A 27,344-nucleotide genomic window follows, 5' to 3' on the forward strand; every position below is an offset into this window, starting at 1 on the left:
CAACAACAGCACATGTGCTTCCGTGTGTTGCGAAAACATATGCATGCGAGTGAAAAGCGTACCAAAACGAAAAAAGCCAAGGCAGGGATGAAGACATTTCGCAAGCCTGGAGAAGCGCTGGGCCGCGTCTGGGACAACACTCGGAATGAAATTAAGTCCTCCATACATCGTACCGATACCGCACCGTGAAATGTGGTTTTCTGGAACCGCCGACAGTGAACTTTATTGCTACATTCGACCTACCATGGTATCCGGGTACCCCGGGATACAATGTGCAAAAAGAACCCATTTTCGATTCATGCTAGAATTTGGTTTCTGTTTTTATTTTTTATTGCACACACACACACACAAATTTACGAAGCTGATTTTGATTGGGAATGGCTGTGGAACATCCCAACCGATACACAATTCGTTGCAATTTGGCAGTGTTTTATTGCAATATTAGCTGTAAAATTGTTAAACTTTTATAAATACATTAATAAGTTTAAATTTTCAAATATTTAAATAAACGAAAAATGTGATTTAACATAAAAAATGAAATATTGAAATAAAAAATTCTTGATTAAATCATTTGATATATTTTTTTTGCATTCTTTGCTTTGATTTAGTTTTTTTGTTTGTTTGTTGCCCGAAATTAATTACTTTCACAAAGCCACAAAGAATTTGCAAACTTTTTAAAAATTTTCGATTAATTCAGACACATTTTAGACTGAACAATAAAAAACCAAATATTAAACCTTCGTTTCGAACCCGTCTACGGTGTATGACCGATTTGGGTTCTGAGGCAAATAAAGCCGATACAGAACGACAGCCAGAAACAGCCAGTTAACGATCGCTGTCCTCTGCAATGTGCTACAGTGGACACAATCCCATGTGGCTCACATGCGCGTTCACAATTGTGCACAGCCGCATTTGCTGGGTCGATTTTAATAATTTTTACACCTCCCAAACACACACGTGTGGCTGTAACATCCCGAATAGGGTAATCATTTCCAGGACTCGCCCAGAATAACCAGGATAAGGATCCCGTTCCCGCTCAAGTGGGCAAGTGTTGAAAAGGTAAAGGACTAACAGAACAACAGTACAACAATAACAAAACAAGAAAAAAAACACCATGAAGCAACAAATTTGTCCTTCGAGGGTAAAGAGGAGGAAGCGGTTCCGTCGGGTTGGTTTCGGTGCATCAACGGGGATGGAAATGATAATATTACTCCCGGCCATCCTGGCAACACGTGTGCCACACAGTGAGGCATAGAATTAAGAAAGATGATACAGAACCAGTTACGCAGAGCGTGTGTAAGTGAGATGTGCCCATGTAGGAAGAAGAGGAGCAAAAAAAAATCGTCTAACGTGTGACCATTTTGAGGTTGGGATGACAAAAAAAATGAATATCATATTCTATGATATTTTTTTCTCATAATTTTTTGTCTCCTCGGTAGCATCTCAGCCCCCGGACCGGCACATGGAAGCGGTGAAATGCTTGACAGTCCTTAATGGAAAAAACGATCCATGCGTATGTGTGCCTGTGTTTGTGAAAAGTAGCATCGGTATATTGTTTTATTTTCGTACATAAAATCGCCCCCCAACTGAGCCCAACGCCACAACACAACACGCGCCTGGAGGTCTTTGGGGTTTTTTTTGTTTTTTTTATGTTTCTTGCTAGAGTTTAACCTGCCCTAAATGTGACCACGTTGAGTGCCTGGGTTGCCGTAACGGGTTCACTTTAATATCCACCGGTATCGTTCGCCTGTTTAATATTCGCTCTAAAAATAATCCTTCGGTGTGCGATCATCGTACCGGGCGGGAGTGAGTGAGAATTATTGAGTTTAAGGTATTTAATTATACCACCGCTGATTATGGTTGATGTTGGTTGCAAGTGAGCGAAATAAAGAAAAAAAAACAAAACCACTTTACTCTAACACTCACTAGCTATCTAGCTGTGTTATCAACCTTTCGTTTACAATTTAACCTTTCACTTGTTTTTCCTACCCCGTTTTTATCCGGCGCCGGTAGGAGAGCGAAAAACTCATAACGTTCGTAATAAAAATATTCTTCCACACACATGCCAGCCAGGCTCGATTGCACACCGGGGAGTGTTTATAAACTTTGCACTCGCGTCACCAACTGCAAGCAAAAAAAAAGAGAAACGGACGACTCCACTCTATTCGCCTGACTCCTTTTTTTTGCCGCTTTTCCATTATGCGCGATGCAGTTTTTCCTCGATTTTTACTCGTTTGTTTTCTGTTTTTCCCATCTTTTTTTTCCACACACTGCAGCCTCCACGGGTGAGCGTTTCCACGCCGTTTAGTGCGATCCGGCCCGCAACCCAAACCCACACAAGCTGCGGTGGTCACAATATTTGCGAGAATCGTTCTAAAATTAAACGGCTTCTTAATAGGAGTTTATGCATTCGATGAGCAGACCCTTCGGGGACAACCCGATGGGTTCAACCCGGTGCCAAATGATGCCAATTTTTCGCATCAAACGCACCGTTTCGTGCAGGTCACGGGTCCACAGGGGAAGGGGGTTGTGTTTTGGGAAAACTGTTGACAAATGTTAAATAAATAAAATACCCCCGTGCCCCGGTTTAAGCTAGCCCGGTGGTATGCCCACTGCTGCGAGTGGATGCGTGCGGTTGACATAAATTCCGCGGCCACCGTTTTCTGTCATGCGACATCGGTCGTGTGTAGTTTATGTTATTTTTTATTATTCGTCCTTTTTTCCCATGTTTCTTTTTTTTTGTGCTGTTCAAATTTCACCTCCGCCCGGGTTCGTCCTATCCATCATGCGCCGAGGTAATGAATTTAATTTTGCAGTTCAAACGCACCCTTTTGCACTGCATCGGTAGCAAAGTGCAGTTTTGTTTAATGAAGACCGGAAAAAAAACGTTGGACGCGCTACTGTGTTTGTGTACTGCTGGGCGTACCTTTCAGTGGGAGTAGAATCCAATCAACTGCAATTATAGTGATTGAATCGAAACAAAAAAAATGTTTAAAAAACACACAGAGTATTGAGGAGAGACGACAAAATATAAAATCATAAATATACGTTTGTCGGTTAGTTTGATGTTTACCAATTATAGGATCAAAATACAGTACGTAACTTCATAATTATTGTTTAAAAGCGCCAATGCCATTCTTCGTTGAATCTGGTCCAGAAAAAAAAGATGTAATTTTTTTTATGTTTAAATTTAACAATTTTTATATAAAAAGAACACTACTATAATTTTTATTTCAAAAATGTAAAATACCACATTTTGGCAGCACTGCCACTGCACTGAGCGAGGTATTGGCAGCCAGTCGCGTACAAGAAGGCATAGAGAAAGGATGTGAATTGCTTGACGTTAATGTTTGAGATAAAGAAAAATAAAATACACAACGTCAGCCAAAGTATCTCGAAGATATAATCATGTGAAAGAACGCAACAAATACAAATACAAATATTTATTTTTTGACTGAGATTCCAATTTTTTCTTTTGAGTTTATTAAGAAAACTTTTGTTAGATTTCTTATCGATATCTTAAAAAGAATCACTTTTATGTTTCTAATTCCGTTCTGTTCTTTTTTTCTGTCTTGTTGTAATTTTGTCTTGTTGAAAAACGGCCAGGCTATTATTTTATTATCAACAAGGCTTAATTTGTATTTTTTTATTCGAAGATAAGGAACTGTCGGAATGCACATTTTAGAATTCTTAAACTGTGTTACAAACTGTACATGAATGTAGCAAAGCTTTTCATCTGATTAAACTTGTTATTAATTTTTGGTGAAAGGACAACGTAGACTATAGGCTAGGCTAGGCTCCGATGGGCTGGTCACGTCACGAGAATGACACCGGACGACTCGAAAGTGCTTTAAAGTCTTCCATTTGGGCAGAGGAGTCATGGTAGGCCCAAATTGAGATGGATAAGTTGGCTGTAGGTGGATAAGGAAGTAAGTTCACATCATTCTTACAGTACATTTAATAAATATATTGAAAGAATGATGTTTATCAAAAAAAAAACTTACTTTGAGATGTGTGAAAATTACTGCGATAAGAGTATCTTTTCAAGGTATTACACTAAAATATGGCATATGAAAGGTACATGCTAGATGTATGTACAAAAGTTGTTTTCTCGGTAAACTAGAATTATACGAATTAGCTTCGCATTTTACAATTATTCCCAACAACTCGGTTGACATTTGCTCTAATTATCGAAGTACACATATTAATATCAATTAAATCAGTAAAGTAGAGTATACCTTCCCCTAATTATAAAGGTAAGTGTAAATTATAAAAGGAATTCGATTGAAGCAAACATTCGAGATGAATTCGATCGACTTGAGGCAAGAAAGTGCAATAATTCTGCGTCTTTCATAGATAATTTCGAAATGATGGTTTATTCCAATTTCTATTGATTTTCTTTAATGTTTGTAATACATACATAAAAAAGGAGCATTTAAAGAATGAATATTTAATGTTTTTTTCTCCTAAAGAATAACTTCATTACTTTCATCTATGCGTTCTTGATTGCGTTTGATTTGGCACAAATTGCAAGTTGCCACCAATTGCATAATTCGCACCTTTGCTAAAATCATGTCCAACACCGGTCATCGTCTAGACAATCCATCCGTGACGCTACCGTTGACAGGCGCATGGGGTCTCAAGAAATCACAATTATAGCACAAAAACCGATCGTAAATCAGCGCTACCGGATCGCTTCTTCAGTCGCGATGCGATCGCTCACAGCCAACTGTTATAAATCGATCAACGTCACACGATCGCAGGCGCAATGAGAGACTGAAACCGTAAGTAATTGCTGTCGAGCTGTTCCCGCACAACCCGCCAGCTTTTTCAGTTCACACACGAAAATGTCATAAAAATCGATAGAAATCAGCACGCGAAGCAATTGGTAAAAATAAACCCGCCGCAAAGGATAAGCCTTGCAATGGCACTGTGCACTGGCCGTGCAACGGTTGTGTGACGGCAGTTGGCAACACTGGCAACCGGGAACCCGTTCGTGCCCGTCAGGTGCGCAACCATCTGCACCATAAATCAGCGGTAAGCAGCCATCCAAAATTCGGCCACCCGGACCCGGGCCACCGATTGATTTAGTCACTCAGAAACAACATCGAATAACCCGCCCAACAGGGAAGATTTTATCTCCAGGGCTTTATGCTTTATTTTAGCCGTGGTGCACTCACAATTACTACTACGGCCTCCGATCGAAGCTGGTGACAAATTTTAATTTTTCCACAAGATTTATTTGTCCCATTTCGTATTTGCATGCGGGACTGGGGGGGATGACACACCGTTGCACAAACGGGTTTTGTTGGGCAGGCCGGCACACGCACTTGTCGCACAACCCAAACGTTGCCTTCTGCCACGCTATTAAACATCGTTGCAGACAAGTGTTTTTCGTGTGTGTTTTGTTTTGTTTTGCGGAGTTGCTTTTTCTACACCCCGGTTTGGTTTTCCTGTTCTGCACATTGACCTTGTTTTTCGCGATCTCCCTGTTCTGTTCTCTATTATGTTAACTGTTTTTTTTTACTTTTTTACTATTTTCATGTTTTTTTTTCGGTTGTTATGTCCCTTTTACTGTGCGTTGTTTCGTTTGGTTTGCTTTTTCTTCTCCTTGTTGCTGCAGCTGGATGCGTACTGTGCCGGCATGTTCCTGTCATTGCCGGATGTTGCACAATTATTTGATACACTGATAGCGTGAATGAACCGAACACACTCCTTGCACTCCAGTGGCTGCTGGCGCGTTCGGTGTTTTGCTTTTTTTTCCTTCAAAACTGAACTCTGCCGCTCGTAAATCAGAAGTTGTTATCAACCGACGGGTGAACAGCAGCAGCAGCAGCAGCAACAAAAATGCCAATATAACAAACAAAAAAAAACGGTCTCGTTTTGTGCACAGCCACACAAAATACATACTTTTGGTCCCTATTCTATGTACCAATTAAAATGGCCACCGGGAGACAGGGAACAAGTGAGCAAAGAATAGCTTAAAAAAGGGCTCCAGACGAGTTAAAATGGGATGGCCATATAATATACATATTTAATTGGAACGCACTGTGCGAACAGGAGTGTGCGAGGAAGGCGAGAACATAACGAAGGGATGATGTGTCTGTTTGAAATATTGTGTGATTGTTTGCTCGCTCGAGCATGTTTTGTAGTTGCGGATAATGCTTTACTCTCTTTTTCGGATTGTTGCTGTTTTTTCTTTAGTCTACAGCCAACATAACTTTTTTTTTAAAGGAATTCATATTGTGTGCAACTGTATGGTGCATAATGAAATTATCCTTTTTTCCTTAAACATGCTGCCTGTGTTTTGTAATGCCTATTGCTTAAGTGTTAGATAAATAACAATCGGAAAAAGGGCTCTCTATTTGTTGCACATCGATGATGATTTTTTCACAAAAGCATCGAATGAAGAGGAAAAAATCTATCCGACTCCATCAAGAAGTCCTTTGAACTAGTAATCAATTCACAACAAAACGCCATCGCAAACCGGTGACCCTATTCGTGCTGGGATGGCACGCACCAGCCAATTTCGTACGAATTAGCACATGAACAATGTTAATTTTCATTATAAATCCATCCCCAAATCAAATTAATTAAAATACTTGTTTACCTGTCTCGTACCTGGGATACCGCGGCCACGAGACATCGCACGCACCAAGCGCACCGAACGTCCCACGGGACATTCCACGGGACGCTCACACCAAACCGTCACCGAAGGCGCAGGGATGCGTGCCGGAATTTGTGCTAACAAATCAACTTCACGCCATCGTCGGTCGGTCGGCCATCGGTCGTACCGATCCCTCCTCCAAAAAAAACTTCTTCTCGCCCGTTCGAATTTTGGGGGCCCGATTCTGATCGAAGCCCGCGTTTTTGGCCGGAGGGATCTGCTTTAGCGCAGCCACAATTTGCGCGAAAAAGCCATAACAAGCGGCCAAGCCACGAGGCCAACCGAGGCCCATTGTATAAATCAACTAATTGCACACTTCAGCCAACCGGGGGTTCTGGGGTCTGGCGCGCAGTGTGTCACGCACGCTTGTACCAACATTTCACACCATTCGGTTGGGTTTGTTTGTGTGACCCGACGTGGGTCTGCTATTGGGAATCGTTGGATGGATGGTAATGTTTTTGCAATGCAGTTTTTGATTATTGGTTCGATTTTATTTTCCAGCAGGCCAGCTGGATTAGATAGGTAAACAATATCGGGACGTGATGGTTAGCTGATGGGATTGGGATTGTGGTGCGATTTATTAGAAAGGGAAAGCTTTGAAATAACAGCGTTCCTATAGCGGGATATGTTATATTTTTAGATATAAAATTAAAAAAATCAAATCGTGGAAATTTTTCAAAAAACGTGATAACTAATAAATGGAACATTGTACCACCAGGGGATGAGTCTCATTAGAATAACTGTAATTCAATATTCTTAAAAACAGCACAACAAGAGATGCACATTTCGGTGACGAATCATGATTCTTTCGTACTAGTTTTCTTTTTTTAAGTTAGATACTTTTATTTTTGAACGAACTACCTCAGTTCTTTTCCATCTTTATGTGACAAAGTGCGATAGTGAACTAGTTCAATTTTTCCTCACGATTCATTATAAGAAAAAATATAAAACTCAGGTATTGGGGGTTTGATCAACGATTCCTGGATCCAGTCCGATAATTTTCAGAACTTTTCGAGGAGAGAAATTCGTCCTAAGATTAAATATTCATCAATATCCGGCAAGAAAAATAAATGCTTCGAAATAAGTAGTACAAGAAACTCAATGTGTTTTAAGGGAATAAAATGGAGCAATAGGATGCCAAGAGAAATTGCTTTAACTGGTACTCTATAAGAGTTTAGTTAATTTTTACCTAAGATATAAAGCAGATCCTTGATAACGTGTTCTTTCAAATTTATTTTTATAATATAAATTATTTTTTTTAATAATTTAATTTAAAAAAGAACTAGAATGAGTCTGAGAGTATAACAGTGAGACTCGCGAGCGTAGAGTGGACATTACTGAGGTGTTTTATTGGACATCGGTTACGTTAGGTGGTCTACCTACACACAGACAAAATATAGTCTAGACTTTTATGTTCGAACTCATTCGAACTCTATTTGATTGACTCTCTGACTTCTATCCCTTTTTAAAGGAAAATATACATATACACTCAGTAGCTCGAAAATAGGAACATTTTCGAGAAAAGGAAAAATTTATGTGATTTTATTTACTGCGCAAATAGTGTTATAATTTGAAAGAATGAACATTTAAACAAACTTACTTTTCAAAAGCTTCAACATTTACATTTTTGCAAGGCCTACTTCGGAGCGCTGTCAAATAAGATGATTTGGCGTTACCTGTCGGTGTAACGCCACAAAGTAAAACATCAGAACCAAAACATTTTAATTGATTTCAAATATCTGTTGTTTAAAACACTATAACTAACCCTAAATATAACATTTAATTAAAATACCTATTAAATGCTTATTGTTTTTAGAAATTTACATATTTAGACAACATATTTGCTTAGTCTTCCATAACATGCATGACAGTCACGACAGTCTCTTTGGAATCATAATATTGGCTATCAGTCTGTCATATCTCAATTATTATCAATTATCAAATCGGAAGGTGTGAGTATCGGAGCCGTACGAACCGCCATCCAGAAGTTTTGGGAGGAGTCCAGCTTCGAGAATACGCCGAAAAGTGGCCGAAATCGAAACGGAGTACAAAATAGGCCGCATGCGTTAAATATCGGGCTCGGAAGCTGTACAACAAGCTGCTGTGTCGCCAATCCTCATGCATCGTGATGGACGATGAGTCGTGCGTAAATTTTGACTTCTGGAGAGTCAATGTTACACCGTGCCTGAAAGCCAGGACGTCGAAGAAGCCGATAAATCTATATTTCCCGGAAAAATCGGAAAAATGGCGATGTTGTGGCAAGCCATTTGCGAATGCGGTATGATGTCCGAACCGTTTAGTGACAACGGAGACGATGAGGACCGATTCCTACATCCGGGAGTGTTTGAATTGACGTTTGCTGGCCATGAAACGAAAACATACTGACCCAGTGTTGTTTTGGCCAGGTTTGGCCGCTGTGCACTATGCCAAAGAACGATCGCATAGTATGAAGAACATGAGATAAGGTACGTGCCGAAGGAAATGAATCCCCCGAACTGCCCTAAAGCCAGATCGATTAAGTTTCTCGAGGCGCAAACCATGGCGCAATTGAGAAAGCATTTTAAAGGTGCTGAGAACATCGACAGTTTTCAAAAAAGCTGGAAGAAAGTGTCGAAAATCGTTCGGGACAAGTCTGTGCTGAGCCTGATGGGAGGCGTCAGATGAAAAGTGCTATTATTTGCATACGATTAATTTTTTTTAAGTTTTTTTTGGAAATAGTACAGAACACTCCACAAATTCTATTTATCAAATAAACATTAAGTTTCTGGAACAGGTTTTTTATTTGTCTAACTTTGAAATCGTGCTTATACTTTCGGGGACACCCTTTATTCCAGTATTATGAGTTCAATCCACAGGAACTCACTAAACAATATCCTTCCTCACTCGGAAAATTATAATTGAAACATATGGTTTTAAGTGAAAGATAATCTTGTGGAATAAAAAAAAGCTTTACATATCGTTGAAAAAGGTTCGTCGAAATCTGATCGCTCTCAATCTGGCACGAAAATCATTTATCCCCCCCCGTTTACCATATCTCATTATTAGTCACCTTTCTTATGATTCCCTTATCAAACCTCACTTTTATTATCGCCTTTTTTTTATTACACCGTATCAACACTCATTAATGCATGAGGGAAGCTCACATTTCACACGTACCCCTAGTGCTGTCCAGATCTGCCCAGACTCGGCAAAGCATATCGATTCTTATTTTAATGGCTACTGCTCTATCATTTCCGCCGTTAACGTCGTTAAATCCAGCAACCAGCGACACTTAACGATGATCGTTTTCCCCAAACGGCCCCGGAGCAGCACTATCGTAGCGGCCGACCGGTGTAATCACTTCACTCTACCCTTTTGCATTCCTTGCCCCCTTCCTCGCCGTTTTGGCCTAATCTATCAAACGGAGCTTCCCCGTGACACACACTGGAAGTGTCTCGATTTCTCATCCGATATCCGCCTGCTCGTACCACAACTCGCAGGCGCTTGCACTAACTTAATTATTCATTTGATTAAACGCCAATAAATCCCACTGCTTCATCGTTTTCCATCGGCAAACGTTCTCGATCGGTTCGCTTGTCCGGGTTTGCGATATGTGCTTCAAAATCACTGCGAGCTCGTAAAGCCACCCCCAATATCCCGGGCGGATGTACCACGTGGCACGTACACATGGGCCACGTCAACACACACGCGCGATGAAAAGTAAATATCCGCCCCACAGAACCATTAAAGAGCCGGACTTTTTTTGTTTTTTTTTTGTGGTTGTGTGTCTTGAGTCCGTCTAATTTTACAGGACCGTTGAAAAGTGCGCCATGCGCCTTGGGGACCAAGACACCCTTCGGGAGGCGCACCGCTGGATGGCGATCGCATCAATATTTATTTTATATGCCCGTTTTAGTGCGTTTGCTTTCACTTTTATGAATCTCCTTCATTCATCGCGCTTGCACTTTCCGCTTGGCAAGAGTTTCGCCCACGAGCTCGCGCCATCGTCAGCCTGGGTGCGTCATTTGGCGTAAGCCCCCGACAGCTTAGAATGAATGGGTAGCATAAATATTTTAGGAGAAAATAAAATCCTACGCGATGCGTGATTAGTCGCCGGCAGGGGCGTAAATAACGTTTCATTCTGCCAAACTGCAAGTGGCATTACCATCTGACGTGGCTGGCCTTTGCTGACGCTGATTATTCGACCGATTCGAAGGCAAATAGGAGAGAGAGAGAGAGAGAGAGAGAGAGAAACCAAAAAAAAACTCCAACTATTGTTTGGAGTTTATTTTTCTTTCTCCACCATTTAACACTCCTCCCGGATGATTAGATGCCCAATGCCGGTTAGAACCCCGAAGTGAAAAGATTGTTTTTCTTTATGAAATTATGAATGCAAGTGTGTGTGTTGGTGTGTTGGTGTTGGAGATTTTCTTCCCCCACATCAATGTTATCGACTGACCATATTCTTTGGGGGGTGGACAAGCATATGTGTTGGCTGTGCTGCACCCACAGCAGCCACCACAAATCAATTGTTTTCTTTTCGGGTAGCTTGTTTTTTCCTTCTTACCCACTTACTTGCATCCCAGGCAACAGCTGGGGGGTTGGGACACGTGGTCCACGGATTGCACTCGTCGGAATGCAGTTTGGAAAATGCGTGAAGTGAACGATAAAAATAGAGCGCTATGGAACGAGCAATATGTTCACGGCTGTTGGATTGTGTTTATTACTGCTACGTGTTTTGGGTTTTTTTGGGGTGGCTAGGGTGGCACAATAGAACAATGAGATTGTTTATAAAATGTTGGACAGTTTTTTTGGTTTACAAATAAAATCGATCGGCAACAATAGTTTGGGCAAACAGTGAAAACAGTGAAAAATATGAATAAAAACTGTCTCAAAATTCTCTCTTCTTTCTAAATTATGCAACCCCTTTTTATTGTATTAAAAGTTATTTTAAAAAGTCATTTATAGAACCGAAACAGTGGATATAAAGTCCTCAAAACAGGAATTAAATTCCATCTCATCAGTCTACACGCCAGCTCCAGTTTGTCGTCGTTTTATTAGGCGCTCGTTTCGATCAAACGATAGAAACTTGACAATTGACTATTTGATTAATTAATTATTTAACTATTTATATTTTTCAATTTATCATTATTAATTATGTATTTTACAAATAGTTTGCTACACTGTCTTTATTACAGTTTTCATATAACGGCGATCATGAATCATCTTTTGTGCGCCATGATTCTGATTACCACTGAACAATATAGAAATACAGAGACAAATTGGACATAAACCGTCACAGCTTTTGGTATAATTCCGTGTATTACGTGTGACGCTATTGAACTACTTCAAATATTTTCTCAGAAGAATGAGCAGAACATTCGGTCAAGCGGAGCTTCGTTATTAGTACCAAGAATTACCAGCGCTTATTGAATAATGCATGTCCGGTACAGCTGTACGCTGTACCGATGCCAAGCTACTCATGGACTGCCCAACCATAAAGTTGTTTGAAGTGAATTACATTTATAGAAACAACACATGAATATTGGAATACGCAGTAAATTAGATGCAAAATTCGCAGAAAATAATCAAACATGGGATTCCAAATATACGGCGTTCAAGCTAACGCAGATCGTTCTAATGCTTAAAGTCAACTAAGCGAATGGTTTAGACATGGTCAATGAATAAAAATTTATTGTATGGTCTCATGACCACTTTAAGATGCCTTACAGAATATTCTCTCTGACAGGTAAGTAAACAGTATGTATTTTTTAATTAATTTAAAATACATAAAACCTAACGCATTACAAATAAACGAAGGATCAAAACAAAATTAATGATTAATTAAAAATCAATCTTTTCGATAAGAGTTTCAATGCTCAAGGTGGGCCATTTTCTAGATTATTTTCAAGTTTAAAAGATAATAACGGAGAAATATTCCTAATATTGTCTTGCTAATGCTATAGCAATATGCCAAAAACGGCTTTAAGATTACACCTCAAAATCATCGAAGCAAGCATTGTAAAGCTATAAGCCGAGTGCCAGTTACAAAGATTGAACCATTTCTAGATTATTTTCAAGTTGAAGTGTAATACATAGCGGTAAATATGGAATAGTTTAAACTTAACGAAACATTAAACAAAAATAAAAAAGTGACGATGAAGAAGAAGAAGAAGAAGAAGAAGAAGAAGAAGAAGAAGAAGGAACAGGAAAAGAAGAAGACATAGCCATGTCATGTCGAATTTAATTCGAATAACCTCTTGAGAACTTGAACAGGTTTTTAAAAATTGTATGAATAAAATGTATAAATCTATAAAACAAACACATAACAAAACAAAACATTCGTCGCATAATCTCTACCAACAAAATGTTACAATCCAAATAAAGCAATTCGTTCAATGGTGCACTGTTCAATCACCCTCGGTTGTATCATTATGTGGCAATAATGCGTTACAAACTTTTTTACCAAACCTCACCAAAATCGGTTGCATCTTCAACGATTGATTACGGCTTAATCGAACGCCCACCAAAAAAAGGTGGGTCGCTTAAACGCATTTGCAAATCGTTCGCCACCTAGCGGCGATGGAGCGCATGTAATATTGAACCCCTCATTTCGGCATATAGTGCTGGCCCTTTGTAAAACAGCAAACAGAAACAACTTATGTCCAAATGAGAAAGAACAAAAATTCGAACACCCCAACGCGGAACCAATAATTTGGGCATCGTGGCGTTGGTCGACCGTATCACACCACCGACGGTGCTGGCAGCAAGTGCTCGATCGATATTTTGCGTTAAATGTTTAAATACCACGCAATATTGTCAACGCGAAATGAGATTCCGAGAGCAATCCAATCGGCATACTAATGAGTGTGTAATTAATTTTTTACAGCCTCGTACCGGGGGGACTGGCCGCTCCATTCGGTGGGCAGGTTCCGTGTGGTGTGTTTTTATTTCGCCTACGAATGGATATTTATTTCTCCACGTTGCGCATTACTTCCTTTACGTCTTCTTGCGTACTTGTGGGAGGAGTGGGGACAAACTTCTTCATCATCCGCTTCCGGTCGGGGGAGGAAGAGGAGTGGGATTAAAAATTTATTCCCAGCGAAAAAAAAACAGAAAAAGCGAACTTCATCCCTGGGCTTTGACTGTTGGACGAATTCAATTTCGATTCCTCGTCCGGTAGCGGAGCATAAGCTTCCGGTCAAATCCGTGGCCGCTCTCTTCCGAGGCGCCATCCCGACGACGGCTTCGCTTGACGTGGTCAGCATGCGCAAAAAGGTGAATGATTTGCGTGCCGTGTGCTGTTGTGCGTATTGCGTACGCAGATTTTCTGGTTGGAGCTATCGCTGGATGGAGCAGTTGATCCGGCCTGAACGCAAACCCTCCCCCCGCGGTATCAACGGCCACAAACGGTGATCGATTTAATGCGAGTGATTAATTAAATTCCGGATAATAAATGCATGGGCCCTGTTGATGTGTGCCCCGTGCAATGTTATTTTTATTACATTAACCTACAACAAGTAACATTATGTTGCAAATTCGTCCCGAAACCAATCGATACCGCACACGCTTAATGTGCTGCGGGTCGGATCGACGTACGCTTCCTTTTGGCCGTAATTAAAAACTGTACTTTATGATTTATTTTACCTTCACCGTTCGGCATTGCGTTTATCTTGGCATTTGCCTTTACATTTCAGCGGTTGTTTGCTGTTTGGATTGACGCGCATAAAAAGGGCAACAAATGATGATGAACCGCAGTATGAAACGCAGAAATTTAAACAAAAAACCCCACAGATGTAACGAGAGTTGCATGGGGATGTTAATAATGTATGATGATGTTCATAATGTAATGTTCCCGAACCAAGCTAGTATTGTTTTTTCTTGAATTGCTAGTAATACCGTAAATAATACATATTTATTTTAATATTTGCCATACAACAAATGCCGTAAGTTGAACATTTTTGTGGACATAACATACTCAATTTTACGATTTTAGACGACGATATGACGCTGCTTTTCGCTATAACTATTCTTAAAAATTCTCGATTATAGCAAAATATACAATTTGGTAGGTTATTTTTTGTCCAAAAAACAAAGCATCATGACATTTAAAGGTCGAATAATCGATTGATTCTGATATTTATTATGATAATGTGTCCTTTGATTCAAAGAATGATGTTTTATTATAGCAAATACGAAAACCTTCTTCATACTCCTTCTTTACAGCTATTTTATGTAGTGAAGGTCTAAGTTTAACTTAAAAAACATTATTTACATTACTAGTTTGGATGAATTGTGTTAATAAATGTTCGTATATTATCAGCACAACAACTTTAATGGGTTTAGGCTTGCCAATTCTGCCTTTCTTTGATTTTATTTTTACACGTAGCCGGATAGTCATTGATTCTGATGGGAGTTTGAACCGGTCCCGTCATGTGAAAATCAGCACCGCTTCAAATACACCACCGGACCGGCCTCATTACATAAAAAAAGATTAACTTTTAGGAATAAGACTCGCCACTTGCTCTTGTGGGCTGGTCGTGTCATGTGATTGACACCGGATGACCCAATCCGTAAATACTTTTCAGGTAGTCCGCTTAGACAGAAGAGGCCTGGAAGGCCTTAATTCTAATGGAATGATGGCGCTGAAGCGTCCCCTAGCATAACAGATAATAAATTATCAGAATCCTGCGGCAAGCAAACCGGATATGTAAGATTCCTGTGACATACACCTCGAATTCAAGGAAATAGTAGCAATGGTGCAATCGTTTTTTGTACATTAATGAATTATTATTTTTTGTTTCAATTTTAAAAGAACTGTCAGATGAGCTATCTTGCCTTCAACGCCTAAGTTAGGCTAAGAATACAAAAGGAAATAGCTTAAGTGATATAACTTTCTTTTTAAAGATGATTTTTTTAATGTTTTCAATATACATTTTTTTTTTGTTTTCGTTAGAACGGCCTGGCCGTATCGACTTATTTTACCACGTAGCCGGATAGTCAGTCCTTGCTTGGTCCGGATGGGATTTTGGTCCGGTCCGTTCGTGTGAAGACCGGCTCCGCTACCATCATGCCACCGGGCCGCCCCGATATACATTAATTGGATATAGAACATTTTTAAATTTAAAACCAAAACTCGTTAAAATTATAACATCAAAATCCTATGCCCAACATTATTACTTGATCATGAACTAATTTAATAGCAAAATAAACCAAGTTATCCTGCACCGAATGCTTAAGACATATCGTTCTATTATTAACATTAAGTTAAAGATTTCGGAACAGTTCCAGTACATGCATCTCTTGGAATCGACTTGACTCACCCAAAACCTCCATCACGGAGCGGGTCAGGTGGTTTCCATGTCTGGCCCTTTCTTAGCTCCATCCACTTCCAGTTGAAGTTCACGATACCGTAAGACAAGCAAAAGGGATGAAACAAGCACATTACAATAAAAGTGGAAAAGTTATTTCTTCGAGCGCCCGACAGGTGCTACACCGCGCACACCGATGGGAAGAGTTTACTTCATACCAACCGCACTTACACGAGGATTCCCCAAGCAAAATCATCCCTTTCTGAAGGTACCCAAAAATAACCTTTAACACTGTCTCAAAACGGTCCGAGCCGGGCCCGGATAGCCATCCCATTGTAAGCCTTTATTTTTGTTTTCTTCTTTTGGTAAAGTCCGCTGTATTTGGTTCACTATTTTCGCTTTTCGGACGCATCACCGGAACCGAAAGATGGCGTCATCCGTCGATGAAGTTGGTGCTGGTGAACGGGAGCAACAAAAAAAAACCGAACGGACCATGACTTCAACTTCCCGACTGCCTTCACGGCGCGTTGTCCATTCTCACTGCCCGTCGGGTTCGGCCGAGGGAAGCAAAGACGGAAGCGCCAGCAAAAACCGACTCGCCCGCACATGGTTTAGCAGGCAGCACTGCACCCGATCGGAGTGCGTGCGGTTGTGCGCCCTCGGTACACTTGCACTGGGAACTAAAGCGCCGAAAGTGACCCAAAAGAAAGGGAGCGAAGCACAAGTTTAACGGAAGTGGCGAGGGTTGTTGTGTTGGGTCTTAGAACAGGGCGAATAAAAACTAGGCGGATGAAACACACAATCATCATAACAATAAAAGTTTATTATCCTTACAGCGGCATATATTATATCTCCTTCGCGCGCGCGCGCGCGCGCACGCTCGCGCCACTCCTGAAGTCACACGGTTTTTAAGAGGTTTGGTGTTTGCTTTGCTCCTTGCTTTGTGCCCGGCTCCGGCTGTACATGAATTTTGCCTGGTACGTGTTTATCCATTTGTGCGGAGAATCCTCAAACCGTGCACCTGAAGTGAGGCCAAAGCCTTTTCCGCGACCAGCCAAAGGTGCCACCGGCGGCATCCTTTTACCGATCCGAGGACGAAAATAATGGTGATCTGGCTCCGCACCGGTCGGCGGTCGACCGATCACTGAAAATGGGCCAGGATTATTATTGTAGCTCGGCTATTTAATGCCGTACGAGCCCACTGGGACAGCAATAATAAAACCCCTTACAAGTGCCTTCAGGCACAAGAAGACCCGATGGTACGTACGACGACTGGGCTGATCGGCCGTCCCGTCCCAAACATGCCGCACTGGCCGAAAATAGTTATTGGGAATAACATGGGCGCGCAATTTGTAAAACAAAACACGACCCCAACGGCTAAACGGCTGGGCGGTTCATTACGCGTCGTTAGAACAAGATTTGATGCATGTCGTGGCCCGGGGTAGGTCGCGCCCGGGGTAGAATAATTAAAGCTAATAAACCAATCGACGGATGTCATTCCACGCTGCAAATGGAATGTTATGAATAAGGTTGATGGATTAATCAAAACATATGAATATTTCATCCCGGGTTGAGCTGTAATAGTTTTATATGCGTATGCTATTTCTGTATGCATCCGAAAAAGGAATAAATGGTTCCATGTGGGGATATTAACCTAGTCTAATTAATAGCTATTATTCTAATTATTTAGCTGTTCCTTCTTGAAGAAACCCGGGGAAAAGGTGAAAACGTATTACATTGTGTTCTACATTCGTTAAAATAAACGAAAAATAATTGTACAGATGTTTTGTAACAGTAAAAGACAAAATTGAATTTTAATCAACAGTCTATAAAATTCTGAAGAATAAGAATGTCATTTTTTAAACGATTGTTTGCTCAATTAATTGCATCTTCATCTTGGAAATTGCTTCACTTAACATTACTAATGCTAAGTAACTGGTAATTAATTCAGGCACACAAGTAATTCTAAGACAACTAAAGAAAAACTTGTTTAGTAATTCCAGTGATTAAGACTACAATGACAATTCTTCCAAGCTGTTTACACACATGCGGATTCAAGAGTTGAGATAAAATGAACTTTTTGACAATTCAATTTGTTAAAAATTAAACACAAGTATTTATCATTATTTAACAAATCTTTCAATTCCTGATCTGCACGTAATTTGTATAAAATTTCATAAAACTCTGTAAATTAAATCTCAACTCTTGAATCCGCAGGTGCGTAAACAGCCTGACAGAATTGACATTCACTAAATTGTGCACGCGCTTTGGTTTCTATGGTGACAATCATCCCTCACACACAGTGACTGAGTTCCAGATATAATTTTGTATCGATTCGAATCAATTACGGCCAAATACAATTATGGACTTTCGAAGAATATTGAAACTATTTATATCAACATGATAAACAAAGCAAATTAATCAATCAAATTCTCGTGTTGCACTCTTTGCGCAACATCAAATGGATGCATTTCGAGCAAATATTCTCCTACGAACTCTAGGAACTGCACAATGCACGAGCTAATTTGAATTTTACGCCCGAAACATACATTTTGCAACGTGTACACTACCACCAGCCGGTAGCGTATTGTTCACCTCCGAAAACAAACGATAATTGGCGCGTTCTTAGAGGCGCTCTCAGCCTCAATTGGTTGCATTAATTGTTTGGCCTAGTGCCGTGCCGTGTCCAGCACCGTGTTAATTAAATTACCCTATCGATCCACCCTCGTTGACACCTTTGCCGTGTTACGTGTACAAGGTAAGTGTAAATCGTTCGTACCCTGTTGGTGTTATTCGCGCAATTCGTGCTGCGTGCGTACACCTTGATGCGGGGGGTTGAAGTACCTTGCCGACTTCCCGTGCCCTGTTCGATCGAAACAAACTAATTAATAGTGGGTGCTTGATCGTAACTTCACCATGCAGCTTCAGTTTTGAACCTCGGTGAAGTTAATCAGTCGATACCCGACACTCGGGTGGGTTCCTTGACGTGGGAGCAGCAGTGGAGATGGAAGAATTTCTCTGGAATGAGGAGTTTTCTGGCGCATCAACCTGTACCGTGCGGCGAGTGGTAGAGGAGTTTAGATTTTCATTTTCATAACCACATCCCAACGGATGCCATTAACGCAGGTTCACACAAAACCATTCGACCCAATCCTGCGGACCTATGGGCGAACGGGGTCCGTGTGCTGAATTGGCAACGTGCAAAAGGCTAACGCAACGCAAGACACACCATTCGCCAGGACAGTTTTGCTGACGTGGCAAAGTGTCACCACGCTCGGAAGTTGGCAACTGGCTGATAATAATGCCAGCCAACCTTCACCAAAACGCCGGAGCACTCCGGTGACCCGAGGAGTGGCCACACCAGGAGTACGCGGGAGACAGGCCGGATGGGTCGTTAGCAAACCGCTCGACCAAAAAGCAGATCGGTATCCATCCTCCCATCTCAGTCGCTTCCAGCAGGTGAGGCAGGTTATTAATCAACCCGCGAACAAGTGGAAAATATGTTCTACCCTGCCCGTGCCCGTGTGCCATCCACGAACACGCCCGGTGGCTAACCGTCGACAGCCTTCTCGCGGGAATAAATTAGTTTTCCCTTTCCGCACTCTCGATTAACTTCCGTTTCAGGGTAAGAAAACGGTGCGAAACCCCGATCGGGGTGACGCAAGATCGATGACTTTCGCCTTCTCGGACCTGATTCTACATGACCGGGAACGTGTTGCCGGGGACGGTTGCGCCACTGCGAGAGGGTGGTACCGGTGCCGGAAACGGGACGCCGGGTGGGTCTGTAATTGATTCGCAAGGATCGTTTTATTGATGGTGTGTGAAGATTTGCGAAAAGCTCTGCATTATCGACGGTGGTAATTCGATAGCAGGGGAACCCGTTCTGGAGCGGAGCGGGTCGCATTTACCCAGCCCCGGGGATATACTTCGGCCGGTGAGAGTGTATTATTTATGGTGTGATAATTATTATCCTTCACCAAAGTCGAGAGTTCTTTAGGTGAATGGAAAAATGGGGCAGCGGGGTGAAGGAATAAAAATCAATAAGCTTTTGTTAATTAGCTGGCAAGGCTATGAACCTGAGTCAGATTAGGTTTGGTGTCGAATGTTTAATACGCAGCAAATGTTGCTCACATTTCGAGATTTGCTTTACGTTTTAAAATTTAAGAGAATATTACTAAAATACAAGAAGTTACTCTTTCTTACGGTACGGTTACGGTAAATGTACATAATTTAAAATATTCAGCTATTTAACTAGCTCAAGCAGCTGTTTAGAAAGCTGCATTAATTTAACATTGTAATCTCTTACTTCCTGTAAGCGCTCAAGGCATCTGTCAGATTTAGAGCTCAGGAGAAATCCTTGATAAGATGAAGCAGACGCATCAGATCGACATGCAAATAATAGACATGACCTAAGGTAGTAATCATCCACCAAGTAGTTATTTGCAATACACAGAGTAGGAATGAGAACATCAAATGTAAACATTTTACTCAAGCTCTTCTAGCTCTTTATCCAACAAAAAATTCTACTGGGATTCTGACAACATTTGTTTGATAGTGGATGATGGAATTATTGCAAACACTACAGAACATTGAGAAGGGTGTTTAATTTCTTAAAACCTTTACGAATGTATTAACATTTTCTTTTATGCAAACGACATTCATTTTCTCACGACCGTTTCCCAAAGATCTCGTCTAATTCCAATACCTGGACTTCACGTTGATTCGCGAAAATCGCGTTCGTCCTACTTATTTGTTGTCATCTCAATGCAAATTTAATTTAATGTTTAAATTAAAATGCAATATTAGTAAGTTAAAATTACATATGTCCGTAAATTTCTTTAAAGGGATGGATTTTCTTAGAAGATTGCTACTGATTTAATTTCAAAAAAATCTACATTTAAGAAATATGCTTCTTTTGATTTTCTGTTTTAATAACACTCCTAATAAACTTCGAAACAAGACAAAAGCTCTCAAAAACAAAAATGTATCCCAACGGACATGATTCAGAACTCTCTTCCGAAGAGCCGTTGATCGTGCCGCTTAGATTGACAACATTTTTTAATGTGTGATGCGTCACTGCTTTCCAATGCGAGCGCAACTTTTAATTCCCATCACGCGTAAAAGGATAGACATTCTACCACTCAATTCGCTGCTAATCGCTGCCGGGACATCTCTTTCGGCCAAGAATATGGACCAATCCCACACATTGATGCAGTAAATGAAACATCATCAAACAGAACATCAAACGCTTTCCGGGGGAAGAACATCTTTATATCGCACCCCGTGCTGGGTGTTCCTTCACAGATGTAGGTCGGTGGAACGCACCTATCGGACGTTCTACTCCTTCCGCTTACGACCCGATAGCTTTGCTTTGGTGCGCCGCTGAAACAACGGGAGCACCAAAGCCGACAAGACACTGCAATGCAGCAGCGATCAAAGGAAAAACGAAAGCAAAAGCTGATACGGAAACAAAAATATTCCGGGATGACGCATCGTTTCATCAACGGTGGTCAGCTTCAGCTGGAGCAGGAACCTGTAATGAAAGGTGCGAGAGCATTGTTTGTAATCTGGCGCCCTACCGTCACACGACCGGACCCGACAATACCCGAAAGGTGTCCTGATTTCTTGAAACATTCCACCTTTCAATGGCAGTCGAGTCGAGTTGTCGCAACGACGACGGGTGGTTTATGAAAAGGACACCGGAGAAGATGGTGCTTGCATTACATTAGCGATATGTCGTCGTTTCCCAAAACCAAAAAAAAGGTCACCGTCAACTTTGGCGCCAGGGTAGGGCGAAGGTCGTCCCACGGAAGGAATACCACGCCTAAGATAAGGGAAGAGAAGAACCTACGGGCAAATGGAAACGGAAAACGGAATACAAGGCAACCCAACGAACATTTCCATCTTCCGTGCGGTACTGCGGTGCCGACTGTCATTCAATAGGGGGTCCGTATTACTAGCAGGCGAGCGAACGCTTCCGGAATAAGATTGAAGAAGATGCAAGAAACCACTTACCTGTTAATATCGTTAAAACAGCCCGTGGCAGCTTCTGTTGAATCATTTTGGTCATTCCTGGAAGTGAAAACGCACAAAAAGGTGGAATCAAATCAGTAACGCTACGGCAGATAGGGAAAAGGGAAAAGGTAAATAGAAACCACCGCATACAAATCACACCACAACTCGGGTATGCTTTGCGGGCGTGTGTGTGCCCGGAGTGCTGGGTGGAGTGGCGCAGAATAAGGCCAAAATTCTGTCAGTTCGATGGGAGAGGGCGCCCGGAGTTCGTCCGGTTTTTGGGAAAACATAAGCGCCCACAAAAAGGAAACAAAATGAAGTTCAAACATACGATGACCGTAACCTACGGTAAAACGGAACAGATATGCGGAATGTTTACACCATTAGAACGAGGGGGAGGGGGGCAAATAAAGGAGAAATGTTGAAAGGTTTGCCCACCATGTCTTTAGCGGGAAAGATCCTTGACACGATGGGGATGTTCAACCGATTCCAGCCATGTTTTCGACCAGTGCTGAAGTGCTTTCCATGTAAAATATTTACCATATCCCTGTTGGTAAGGATCATGGACCAACCCACCCGGTACCGACAAGGATACACACGGAGCGAAAGGTAAAGGTCAAAAGATTTGTTATGTGGCACCGTGAAGAAGCAAATGGAAGATAATAAAATCGAACCGAACCGACTTCGCCGACATCCCATCATGCACAGGCACGATTGGCTTGGAAAACGGTCCGCCTTTTTTCTCCGGTCTGTCTGTTTGGCTTTTCTGACGCCATTTCCCATTACGATCGTAATTATGTTGCTTCATCTTTTTCATCACATTTTATGGAGTCCCCGATCGTGAGCGCTGGAAGTGTGCCTTGCGTGTCCCACCAGTGTGTCCACCAGGTTTTTGGGCTAGAAGCAAAAACTATAAAAATGTATCACCAAATTTGAAGTCATTAGCGTGAATCACCCGCTTCCTAGATGGTCACAAATAAGCGGCTCTCCTCCCCCCCCCCCCCTCCCCCTGGTTTGATGATCGGGAAGATCGTAAAGTTTTAAAGTTCCGGACTTTAGGCTTAACCCCGCAAAAAAAAAACCCTAGGGGAAGAAATCAAAATGTTTTGGGCGAGGAGAGAATAATATTTTTATTACATTCGATGCGATCGCGCGCTCGATCAGCTCGAATCGATCGATGGACCATTTTATTGATCTTTCTCTCGTCTACACCAACTTCCGGTGCTTTCGATGCCTGTTGGAAATCAAACAAAGCCAAACCAATCAATCTTCTAGCATGATTCGATTCGCTCGCAAATACACGATCATGGTTTCCGCAGCCGCCGAGGGACCGCAGCCTGTGCCACCGCACGCTCGTTGTAGCTTTTTTTGAGGTTAACGCTGACTTAACCTTTTGCCGAGTTGTGCTCCGCGGCGGTTGATTCCGCGGGCCCGTGCTTTAAGCGGCTTTGGGTCGTTTTTTTGCGACTCAAAAATGAAATGAAAGATGCGTTTGCGTTTTGTTTTTGTTTCATCGCCTAAATGAATACGTTTGCTACGGAGTGTAGAAAGGGCATCACATGTCGCGTGTAAACAAATATCTTGCTGTGTGCGCTTACGGTGAGCCTCTTTGTTGTGGCCCCGTTCCAGCGTTGGAGAGCAAATCGAAGAAAAACAAACAGTGCGCGTTACTCAACCAACAATGTAATGAAAATACGATCTTCCGCCAACGCAGAAATACGAAACCTTGTCCGATTTCTGACCGTATCCGATTTGGCAGCTTACCACTGTCTTTTTTTTTGTTTTTTTTGGGGGTAGGGAACTTTTGCTGTAACGGTTCGAGAAGCATCCAGTTGCACACACAGAAAAAAACAGGCAATAAAGTTCGAAGAAAGGTATCGCATGATGACACAATTTTCAAACCCACTTATCGCGCACTGTTTGCTTAACAACCTGTCTGCTTTATGATGAAAGGAGCAGTTTACAGACAAATCAAACAGCAGTAAATAAATTCATTGCCGTTACCCGTTAAAATGTTTCCCCAATGCTAGCACCTTTTGCCAAACAAAACAATCCCCCCCATCCGTACTGGGCCGGTACTTCCACGCCAACCAGTTTGTGTCTCCTGCCGTGATTGGATCGGGTTCTCTCGGGGCCCTTGAGCCTCCATCCATGTGCGAGCCACCGAGAAACACAACACCACCGAGACATTAGTCAATGCTCCGATCGGGCCATCGGATCCGCGTGCTCCGTGCCGGTAAAGTATCGTATAGCCAGCACACTTAGGCTGGCCGGCGTTGAACAAGACGGTTCGACTCAATTTCAAACATCCTGAACCGTGTCCCCGGTCCCCGGTTTTGACCAGCACGGTGCGCAAAATGCGTATCGCGGCGTGACATTTTAAACAGCGTCACGGCGTTTTGCCCCTCAAACCTTCCTTCGGTGCGTGGCGTTGACCCGGCAGCCGACCGAGGCAGGCACACCGGCGGTGTTAGTTTACATGGGGGTTTTTTCGGCCGAATCTCGTGCCCAATTATGGTGAATAAATCTGATTGATGGGATGTAATTTTTCAAACACCGATCGCGGGCGGATGGCGTGTGACCGGATAGCTACGGGGTCGGGCAAACGGCCGTGGAATGGTAAAATGGGTTGATAACGGGATTTGCATCCAAAGCATTAATAATTGTACCACAAACGATAGCTCTGTGACTAAATGTTTGTCCACCATTTTCAGTAGAGTGAAATGAAAACCAACACAAAGAGTAGAAAACCGAGTTCGTCCATCTTCTCGCTCCTATTCTATTTTCTATCTGCATTGTGGGCGTTAGTGTTCGTGAGTTCTTTCTAACGCGTTTACGCAATCAGTATCACTTACCATCAGCGTTCACTACCGGTCACCGCATATCGCACACGCACACTAAACACTACCGGCCATCGCTTCACGACACACGCACCACTTACACCACAGATTACCGCGCCATGACACGCGCACCTGTCTTATCGCACGCACACTTGCTCGCGTTGAGCCTGCACCACACAATGCGAAGCACGCATGCTGGATAAAACTACCGATTCGACCCTTAATTCTACCCTTGTCGAGAGCCCACCACTAAACTAAACACTACTGCCACTGTGAAACTGCACTAAACTACACTTGATCACTTTCTTCGTGCGCGTAATCGATCTTTTGATCGACGCGGAACGTCGCGACAAGGGACGCGCTTAATCCCTGCGGCTGCTGCTGCGTAATGTGCTTCGTGTACTACAACGCTACGTTTTACTATCAAAGCGTACGAGGACTACCTGGCTTGACCCGAGCTTGCCCTCGTCGCTGCCCTCGTGTGCTGCCAGCAGTACATGCTCTCGCGGTGGAGGAGTGTTGATTGGCTGCTCTCTCTCTCTCTGACGTCACGGGAATTCCGTACGGAGCATTAATCGCTCGAGCTTACATGCGTTGTTATGCAGTTCGGCAATATTCGTCTTTTTATTGTTGCGGTTCATATCCCCCCTCGGCCACGCGCTTTGCCCTTCCATCCTGATACCCCGCATCAGAAACAGACTGCAGACACCCTGTCTAACATCCCAATGGATGCATGCAATGGTCCCCAATCTTCCGTCGATTGATGCGTCGTTGGTCTGCCTGATGTAAAAGCTCCTGGTTGGTCCCTATTTACAAAAAGGGTGATAAATCCAACGCTTCCAATTATCGTGGCATTGCATCGCTTTGCGCCTGACCCAAAGTATTTAGAGCTCCTAATGTATGAACCGCTTCTCGTTGCTCAACGTGGATTTGTGGATAGGACTATTGATGCCGGCCTTCAAGTTGATGCCGTATATACGAATATCAAAGCAGCTTTTGACAGCGTACCACATGAAATTCTACTCGCTAAGCTAGAAGTCCTTGGTCCTTGGTGGACTCTACTTCCGGGGTACCTCGAAGGGAGCAACCTCGGTCCGCTCCTCTTTGTGATCTACCTCAACTACGTGTCGCGGGTGTCTGCTGTATGCCGATAATGCGAAGCTGTTTTTCCCGATCCGCACCCAAGCTGGTCAGTCGATCTGCCCTTCTGCGCCAAAGCTGTGTCAGGAACCTTGGAGTGCTCCTTGATGGTAAGTTGAGCTTCCACGACCAGCTTGAACACATTGGCACTAAGGGCAACCAGCTAATTGGGCTGCTGAAGAAGTTTACGTTCCGGTGAGATCGCTCCGTGCCAGGCCGTTACTTGACGTAGAGGAACGTCGCAGTCGTTTTGGTTCCTCTGATCCGTTACTGTACAAGTGCCATGTCCATTGTGTTTTCAGAGGTTATATGAAATACTTAATTTCACATACGCATTAACAAAGTATATACAGTAGACTACAGCGAACCACACTTAGAGGTTATATATTTTAGAGACCAAAATTATAGGTCTGCGAGGATCGAGTCAGCGTGTAAAAGAGAACTCTGACATGTTTCGTTCGAAGGACGATGACGGCCTTCACATGATAGTACCAACATCAATTCGAATCCTCGCTATTTTATTAAGAAGTAGATAAAAATAAACAAATAAGAGGAGGCGAATAACATTAGTCGGATTTTTGAATAACAGCAACAAACGGCTATGCAAGAGTATGCAAGAGCGTGGAAAAACTTAGGTAAGAATGCGAAACTGATTGCATGCTAGAACTATTCATTCATAAAATAATTCTCCAAAGCCCTTAATTGCTCGGCGATCCAACATCCATTAAAACAGAAAACCCAAGAATTCTTTCAAGAATGTTGAGGACTAGTTGTTGTTGTTGTTAAGTATTAGAGAGGCTTTGGACCTCCTGGGTCTCTTTCGCCTCTGGTGGTAATAGGGGGAAAGGAGTTTGAAAAGAAAAAAGGAAAGGATGTGCGAGGGGTAAAATTAGAGATTTTGAGAAATCTCCAACCTAATTACCCAGAATGTGGCATACTATATGAAAATAGTAGAATCTGCACCTTGGGGAAAAAAACAGGGTTGTTAGGGTAGCCCAAACCTATTGCCATTAAGAGCCGACAGACTAGTGGTATAGTCGAATTCGCCCAATGTTTTATTTTTTATTCCGTTGAGGACTAGTAGTTGAGAAATAACAGGACACTGTTTTAGATGTTTTTGTGGTTGATGATTAATTGTAATTAATTAATTAATTGTGATGATTGTATCCTGTTTTAGTGAAATATTCATAGTTTTGTGCAATTTTAATATTGGATCTAATACGACATAATTTATTTCTCTTTCTCCCATATTAAAGAAAAAATAATTTGCAGATATTTGCATTACAATTTGATCCTGATCCTGTTTAGTAGAACCGTTGTCGCCAACCAAAACCACCACCAAGCAGCCCGGAGTCGTAAGTAAATTGGGCTTCTGAGGGTTTTTTGAGATTA

The 27,344-nt window shown here is 42.1% G+C and overlaps 1 protein-coding gene across 1 annotated transcript in view; it reads right to left on the reverse strand.

The window, feature by feature from the left end:
* LOC128299474 (nephrin-like) overlaps positions 1-27,344 on the reverse strand; it is a 292,126-nt gene that overhangs the window by 248,007 nt on the left and 16,775 nt on the right. Inside the window, exon 2 of the mRNA XM_053035456.1 lies at positions 21,973-22,029. Within this exon, the coding sequence (XP_052891416.1) occupies positions 21,973-22,027 (55 nt within the window). The 5' untranslated portion in view covers positions 22,028-22,029. The remainder of the gene's footprint in view (positions 1-21,972; positions 22,030-27,344) is intronic.

This window comes from Anopheles moucheti, chromosome 2 (genome assembly GCF_943734755.1).
Source record: "Anopheles moucheti chromosome 2, idAnoMoucSN_F20_07, whole genome shotgun sequence".
Classification (NCBI taxonomy): domain Eukaryota; kingdom Metazoa; phylum Arthropoda; class Insecta; order Diptera; family Culicidae; genus Anopheles; species Anopheles moucheti.